This window comes from Etheostoma spectabile, chromosome 7 (genome assembly GCF_008692095.1).
Source record: "Etheostoma spectabile isolate EspeVRDwgs_2016 chromosome 7, UIUC_Espe_1.0, whole genome shotgun sequence".
Classification (NCBI taxonomy): Eukaryota; Metazoa; Chordata; class Actinopteri; order Perciformes; family Percidae; genus Etheostoma; species Etheostoma spectabile.
In genome coordinates, this window is record NC_045739.1 from 11,843,318 (window position 1) to 11,852,040 (window position 8,723).

At 38.1% G+C, this 8,723-nt stretch overlaps 1 protein-coding gene across 2 annotated transcripts; it reads left to right on the forward strand.

Moving 5' to 3' along the window:
• Nucleotides 1–2,906: 2,906 nt before the first annotated feature.
• sypl2b (synaptophysin-like 2b) lies at nt 2,907–6,295 on the forward strand. 2 transcript variants are annotated; one of them, XM_032521440.1, is made up of 7 exons: nt 2,907–3,162; nt 3,302–3,379; nt 3,970–4,088; nt 4,157–4,364; nt 4,775–4,966; nt 5,051–5,198; nt 5,496–6,295. In XM_032521440.1, exons 1-6 carry the CDS (start codon nt 3,145–3,147, stop codon nt 5,171–5,173), a joined length of 738 nt encoding a protein of 245 aa, XP_032377331.1. In that variant the 5' UTR covers nt 2,907–3,144; the 3' UTR covers nt 5,174–5,198; nt 5,496–6,295. The 2 variants fall into 2 exon arrangements, with proteins under 2 accessions (XP_032377331.1, XP_032377330.1); XM_032521439.1 differs by having other exon boundaries at nt 5,051–6,295.
• The last annotated feature ends 2,428 nt before the right edge of the window (nt 6,296–8,723 follow it).

The following is an 8,723-nucleotide window of genomic DNA, read 5'->3' on the forward strand; positions in this document are numbered from 1 at the left end:
GCTACCTTACCTTACAGACCTCAAGCTGTACTCCAAATCAAATAATATACAGTTTAAAGTTTTCCTGTGTTGTGTAGGTCATCTATTTTGTGATCTTCCAGTTGGGCAGGACAGGATGTGTTGCCTGTCATATCAGTGGGACTGCTGTAGCTCTGTTTAGAAGAAGATGGGAGGATCGGATGAGATACTGAGTCATGCTGAGTATTTCTAACACTCATGTTTAGCCTTTGGTGTGGCACAACCCGATCGACAAGTTTGTACACCTGCAACAACAAAAAGGAGTCATCACATCACAACTGTAAAAAAATAAAACTGTTGAACAAGTTTCAATAACCCTCATGAAACCCTAAAGCCCTGAATTAGGATCTACAGCATTGCTACACTTACATGTGCATTTGTTTTCAAATTCACTCACAAAGCCAAACAATCTAATCTGTAGAGCAGCATTCCTCCACAAAGGATCGTACAATGGTGGTGCAGCCCCTCCCCCATGGCAGCCCAGCCAACTATTAAAAGGTGATGAACAAAGCCACTCTTATTCCTTCGAGATGTACTCTGTTAGGATGAGAACTGTGCCTTTCCACAAGGACCCAGATTTTCCTTTTTGGCTGCACGGTGTGTTGTGAGACAGTGGGCAAATTAAAGGATGGAACCAAGTGTACCTAAATGTCCTGGTTTACCAAGCCTTTCCATTTCCACAGCCTGTGTGTGAATGAGTTCAGCCTACTACACTGATGGGAATCATTGGAAACATGTATACAATCATGTAGGCTAGGCTTTGCTTTGTGTAAAAAGGGTTAGTTTAGTAATGCTCATGTAGTGTCTGTCGACGTGGCGACCTCTAGTGATAAACAATTACCATTACAGTGTTTGCACTGCACTGCTCGATCATTTTGGACATTTTACACTCTGCCAACTCTAGGTGGATATACATATTTAGACGTACAGTTTTTCATAAAATGACTTGAGATATCTGTCTAGTATTTATCTCTCATTAACGATACACACATTCACCCTGAGTTTGTTTTTTAAAACAGAAATTCTGTTGTAACTGAATAATTTCAGGCATTGACATTTTGCAATTTAGAATTAAAATATTTGCCCGTCACCTTTTTGGAAGCCCCATGAAGAGTTTTGTTTCTTTGCAGCTGTTACAATCCTCATGTCTTGAACAAAATATGTGAGTAGTATCATGGCCAGATTAAAATGTTACGGAGCTCCAGGAATGAGCAGCATGGTGGACCAGTGGTTTGCACTCTGGCCTCACAGCAAGAAGGGTTTCGAATCCAGATCGTTCCGGGCCTTTCTGTGTGGAGTTTGTATGTTCTTCCCATGTCTGCATGGGTTTCCCCCACCTACAAGAAACATGCACTAGGTTCTCCAGTCTGTGCCCTTTATCAAGGCACTGGCTCAGATCTGGAGTTGGTCCCCGTGCGCTGTAAATGGCTGCCCACTGCTCCATTGAGGGATGGGGTAAATGCAGAGAATGAATTTTGCTACATGTATGTGTGTGTGTGTATGACAATAGAGTACTTTTAAAGATTGTTGTTGGACCCTGATAGAGCCCCTACTCATATCTCCTGCCCTTTGTGCATTATGCAGTACTCAATCACCTCCAAGTTCCAAATAGGTACAGTTCACACGGAAAAAAAACGTATGGTTTAATTGCACACTCAAGAATCCAAACCACAGAAACCAACCAATACTCCACGGCGTGTATGAAGTGGCCCCAGGGCTGCTTTGTGTCGGTTTATGGTAATTTGATTGAGCAAAACTCAATTAGGAACATGTGAACACAATATGAACTACAATAGCTAGGGTCCCCTCTACAAGACAGTGTGACAAGATTAGAGAATAATGCACACAACATGTTTAGTTCATATTGTACATTAGTGTCAGTCACAAGGAATTCATAGGATATATAATATGAGGTAAGTACTGTGTGGTAAATTAGTGCCACTTTGACTAAACATTAAATGCTGCTTGCATATTAAGACATTAATAATAATTATCTGAGGGGGAAGAAGTATTCAGATACTTCTTCTTCTTCTTGAATTTGTAATTGCCTTTTAGATAGTGCAGCTGTTTAGGGCATTGTGACCATGAAGATGGGAGGTGTGTTTGAATGTATAAAGTGAAGACTGCAGAGTTTAAGCTTCAGTCCATCTCTGTGCACATTGAAGTGTATGGGATTGACTCCTTGCGCAAACAAACTTAGTTAAAGTGACTCCAGTGACTCTTTGTTGTCTTTTGGTAATCATTTTTCTAACAGTAGCTCTTAGTTACATACCACTACTGATAATAATGCAATAATATAGTATTTATTTATTCCTTCATTCATTTATCCATTTATTTCTGATAGGGGTCATCGTGAAAACTTTTACTTTTCATACATATAATTTAACATATAAGTATTTATTTATTTATATATCTAAAAAATAAATAATATATATGAAAATAAATAAATAAATAATTAATAATGTGATGGTATTTAACTAAGTGCTATATATACACATACATATATATACATATATACATATGTATACATATATACATACATATTCATATATAAATATATACATATATAAATATATATATATATATATATATATATATATATATATATATATATATATATATATATATATATATATATATATATATATATATATATATATATATATATATATATATATATATATATATATATATATATATGTATAATGTATTTATTCCAGCACCCTTTGAACTCTGCACCATGGCATATACATACATACATCCATACTGTACATACATCCATTAAGACATAACAGCTACATACATACTCAGCCAAACAAACGTACTATACCAATACGAACAATTTCCAAAACGTGTAGTAGCCTTAGCCTATTATCTACAGTTAAACACAGACTCAAACACTCAACGCTACAGACTCAAACATTCAGAAATCACATCATACACATTTGTCCCTGCAGCGCCCCTGTCGACCTCGGCGCCAGAACGTCAGTGATCACGTGTTATCTACTACGATTCGCTGAAGTTGGAGAAAAGTTTGACAAACCTGTAGATCATCAAGAGAGCCAGAGATTTGCCGAAGATCCAGAAAGGCGACATCGATTAAGGTTCTTTATCTCCAGACACACGATGGAATCCGTCGCCCAGGTAACAGCGCTGACAGGAAGGGTGAAAAACGGTTAATGGCGCATACGTTATTTCTTTTGAGCAAACACGCCTACTCGTGTGCGACTTCTTCTGCAATATAACAGCGTCTTTTTCACAATGTATGCTTATTTCATATCAGAAAGTGCTGTCTTCGGGATTCACTCTTGACTTGGGACCTCTGAAAGAACCGTTGGCATTCATTCGTTTGCTAGAATGGGTATGTTTTTCCAAATCTTTTTTTTTTTTTTTTTACCATAAGGCATATGGCTGTGCCATGAGATGTCAATTCCTGGTAGCAAAATACCTTACAAATTGATTTTGTTGTGTGTCTTGTGACCCAATGCACGCCTGGTAAAGCTACTCATCCTTGAGCTTTAACACCGTTTCAGATATGGTATGTAACGTTAGTTCAGGGGGCGACCACCACTCAGTATCTAACGTCAGATCATCAAAATATCTGCAAACTACAAGCTAATGTGTGTTGGCGTTAATGATGTATCTTACATAGACTGTAGGCCCATATTATTAACAGTCTATATCTTAAAATGTAGAACATTTCTGGTCAAATAACAATGTTAATATGTGCTTTTGCTAGCAGGTAGCTATAGGTATTGTTTTGCTTCCACTTTCAGATAAAACGTTTCAGTATATTAGTCTAAGCTAACGTTACTCCTTTTTAATTTAGGGTTATGGTTCGCTGCCAACTCAGCAGTTATGGCATCCGGTAATATAGGATTTCCTGTGTGACAGTTTAATCACTACTGGTATGCCAACGTGTCTACTCTTATCTTGTGTCTGTGGTTGCAGGTGTTCTCCATATTTGCCTTTGCTACGACTGGAGGTTATAGTGGCACAACCAGCATCAATGTCCAGTGCCATGGGAGTCCCATTCAAGAAATAAAGGCAGCCTTTAACTACCCATTCAGGTGTGTGTGGGTGTGGGTGTGTGTGTGGGTGTGTGGTCATAATTCACAACGCTTATGTTTTTACACAGGTTGATGCAGCATCCCTATTTTGTTCCTGACTGCAAAATCAATCAAACCACCACCACCACTGAGTACTACCTGACTGGAGACCACGCATCCTCGGCACAGTTTTACGTCTGCATTGGAGTGTTGGCCTTTCTCTACACCACTGCCACACTAGTCCTGTACCTCGGCTACCAGCACTTGTATAGAGAAACTAGTCGTGGCCCCACCGTGGTATGTTTGTCTGGATTCTGCATATTTTGCTGATATTTTGGTGAAATGCTTGTGCTTAATAGCCAGGTCATTCTCTCTATCTACAAATAGCTCAGAAATGGAGAGAGATGAAATGTATGAATGTAGTTTTATTTGTGCAGGCAATATTTTAATTTAATTTATATTGCTTTGTGTGTAAAGTTTTGCATCTGACGTCAGCCGCTGGATTTTTAGTTCAGTTCATCCTGGAATACAACTGGAGGTCAGAGAGAGTGCATTTAACAGAGTTGTGTAAATGAAGGAGAGGGAAGGGTGTGGTTCCCAACTAAGGAACATACTGCACTAGGTAGTGTCCGTCCAAGAAAGCTGCTTGAATAAAGCTATCCCTGTGGTTGGTTAAATGGTTTTAAACTTATCATTTTATCTCCAAGGACCTGTTGGTGACGGCTGCCTTGACCTTTATGTGGTTGGCATCATCCTCTGCTTGGGCTAAAGGCTTGTCTGATGTGAAGTCGGCCACCAGCCCTTCAACCATTCTAAGTTTTTCTAAGGTTTGCAAGGAGATCGGCAACAAGTGCACCCCAGGTGCTGTGCCTCATATGGGCCGACTAAACGCTTCTGTGGTAAGTTGTACGCAAATTGTCTGTTTCAGCCATGCTTAAAGATAACGACCTGGGATATTTGACTTATGTCTTATTCTTTTGCAGATTTTTGGTTTTCTTAACCTCATCCTGTGGGGCGGCAACTGTTGGTTCATTTACAAGGAAACCCCATTCCACAAAACCGCCAACCCGCCTGCAGATGTGGAGGGGGGAGTCGGGCCATCGTAACTCACAAGCTTCCACATTTCACAATGTAGTGTTATTAAATAAGTCAATTTGGTACTAATTGTTAGGAAAAAATAAAGTAGATTAGAAGCTATACATTTCCAAAACTTACTGTTCATTTTTTGCTAATTATTATTTTTACATTTAGGGCTCAAATACCATAGCCCAGTATCATCTCAAACACATTCAGGAAAGGTACTTAAAAAAAAATAAAAAATTAAACTTGAGATGTTTATCGTCACATTAATAGAGGAAATTGTAGCAGTCAAAAAAGTAATTCTCATAGATGCTCAGTTTGCATTTTTTTAAACATATTTTTACCCAGGTATCCAAAACAAAGAGTCCCTTATCTCAAGTTGTACTGCAGGTGTGGACTGTGCAGCCTTGTTGGCGATAAATCAGAACGAAGCATCACGAAGCATGTCAACCTCATCTGCTAACAGTATTTCTGTACCATGAAACATTTCTGCAATCAGCATTTTCTTTAAAAAAAGAAGAAGAAAAAAAGACTCAGGGCTTTTGACTGTACAAAATACAATATAGCTAATAAGTTATTAATATCTGAAGTGCATTTATTATTAACAAGTCCAAACGGTTTAATCCTAAAACACAATAGACATCGAAACATGAAAACAATCATGATAAATTCATGTTAAATAGTAGTTAATTGGAAAATGAATCCAGTTAATTGGAAATTGAATCCAGTTGCCATTATGAGATTATTTGTAATGGGTGAAAGCAATTTTATTGCATTTTATTTGCGCAATGTTGTCTCTTATCTCACTGTGGAAGGCCAAATTCAATATTTTATCCTAACAGCTGAATATTATGTTGAATGTAGTGGATATATTCACTCAGAGCAGGTTTGCTCTTTATGAATTTTAAATTTAACCAAGTTGCTTTTGTTGCCTAAACCAAAATAAGCCAGTTATGCTTCTTCTATTACAACTTTTGCTCTTTATACTACTAGGAGGCGGGGGGGGGGGGGGGGGGGGGGGGGGGGGGGGAGAGGTGTAAATAGCCATATAGCTGCCACGTGACTGTTCTCACCCAGGTGCAGATAGACTATTACACTTATTAGGGGGAATTTTGGATCTTTCTCCTGAGTGTTCATGTTTACATTTCTAAAAAAAAAATAAAAAAAAAAACAGAAAGGTTCTGCAGAATTTCAACAATGATGTATAATAAATTGTATAGCCTTAGCTTGTGGTTAATTATAATTGATTGATCGATCTCTAACCTGTTACTAATTAACTGTTTTTCTTGTTTTCGCCTGGCTTCTATGTCCACTTTGTTATAAGCTGTTTTACTCTAGTACTGCCATCATCCCTACTTTGATATAGCCTTGCTTGAATCAAAGTTTTTTTTTAGTTTAATCCACCACTTTGTTGACACTTAAAGGGATATCTCACCGTTGTAAAGATTAATATATCTTTAAATTGGGTCACTTGTGTAGTAGAAATGTGAAATTTCTTTTGAAAGTGGTGCCTTCTAGGCCGAGAAAAGCCAGAAAATGTGTTTTTGGCCCCTAATGGATGAAAGACACCAAATCCCATAATGCACTTCCAGTCCAGTTTGTTGTCTAATTAGCGGACAGTCTAGCGTTAGCTTTCCACCTAGCTGGAACTCCTGCCCTTGTTCGGTGTTTCCACTTTCACGCACACCGCCGTCGATGTCTCCTTACCCGGCTAGCGGCATCAGGCGACACTGATGGCTGAGGTGCTGGTCTCCGTAGCAGGCAAAGCTTGCATAGTGTTTCAAGTATTCAGTGTGTAATAAAATTCCTGCATATTCGCTTTGGCTCGCTTCAGTTAAAAAGTCTAACCCCCTATGGGTGGGTTGTAGTCCACAGCCTCTGGGCAAAAATGCCTCTGATGCTGCTACATTTTTGTGTCATCAGAGGTTTTTTTACAGGCCCACAATACAGAGAAATCTAGTCTTAGAGGGACATGAGTGTGTGAAGCATGGCCATTCAAAAATACTACTGGGTTTTTTACTGATTTAAAAAAAAAAAAAATCGCCAGAGTATCCCTTTAAGTGTCACATAGATGAAACTGCAGTTTATGTTACAGTCCAGGAAGTTACTGCATGGACATGAAATGCTGTGCAACATTAAAAAGAAGAAGTGGACTTATGTGTCTGATTTCAGGCCTGATTATTTAACTGGTGAAAACACACACACACACACACACTGTACATAATGTTTTTATCAGACAGATGAATAAGATATTACACTTCTAATGCACTGAGCATACAATTCACGAAGACTATCTTTGGTCACTCCACATTTAGTGGTTTTTATGCTTTGAAGAGCTGAACTAGGTTTAGTTATTTTGTGCTGTTGAGGCTTTTAGCAAAGAAGGCCAGGTTTGATGTGACACAGCTGGACACTCATCAGCTGACATCTAAAACATTCACACAACCCTTCAAATGAACCTACTGACCCTCCCCAGTCAAGTGATCAGATGTGAAAGCAGTAGTGCCTGATCCATACTGCTAATGCTTTGGGTGTCAAGGTTTAACAGATGAAATTAGCAATTTGACAGCATCACCTTGAGCTATGTGAAATTGCACACTTACATTTTAACATTTAACAGACTAAAATATACAGAAATAATATCTTAATAAATAAATCCAAAATGCTTTTCAACTGAGAAGAAAGCAGCAAGCAGGTATTTGCACGGTGTTAAGTAGGCCTACCCTTTGTGTTATAGCCTTAGTTATGCTTTTGTGCAAAATCTCTATCTACATTACATTTTACAATCAGAAATGTTTTTAGAGGTTGTTGTGATGCATATATACCCAAAAAATCCAACAAGGAAAATAGTTTAATTTCTATCTGCTGCATGAACAAAGAAAGATGTAACATCAACTACAAAATTATGCAGGAAATTTTAAAAGTGTGCCTACTACTTGGTGCACATCCGAAAAACAGTAAAACTTAATTAAAAAAATAACTTTAATAATTAAGTGTTAAGTGTCTTAACCCTTTTTAAAACCTTTTTTATTTTTTTATTTTAGACCTTTTTAAAACCTATTTCCCAGAAACAGCTATGACGTAGCTAGCGCTAAACCAACCAGACTCCGTTTAAAAAACAGCACTTTTGGCATGTATAGAGCCAACATATTTTTTCTCATGTAAATTGTGTTTATTTTAACCAACACTAGAGTTGTGATGATTGGAAAAGTGAAGACCAAAAAAGTATTTTCATAGTTTTATTTCGTTTCTGTCGACTTTGAATGAAGTGCGTTATACAATGCTAAAATTACTGTTTATTGACATGGAGTCTGATGGATTTAGCGAGGCAAACCTTGGCCTCTCCTTTTCTTGTCCTCCTCTTGTGGCAGTAGGCCTACATGTTGCTAAAGTGGTTCAACAATGGTTGAGTAAAGGCCATCTTCACCACAGGTAGTTCATATTATTACAGCTGATCTGAGCTAACTTTACTCTGCTGTATGACATGTCCAGCTAAGAGAGCACAACAGTGCCTACAGTAAAGAGTCTCCATGATAGGTAGGTGTGTGTGTGTGTGTGTGTGTGTGTGTGTGTGTG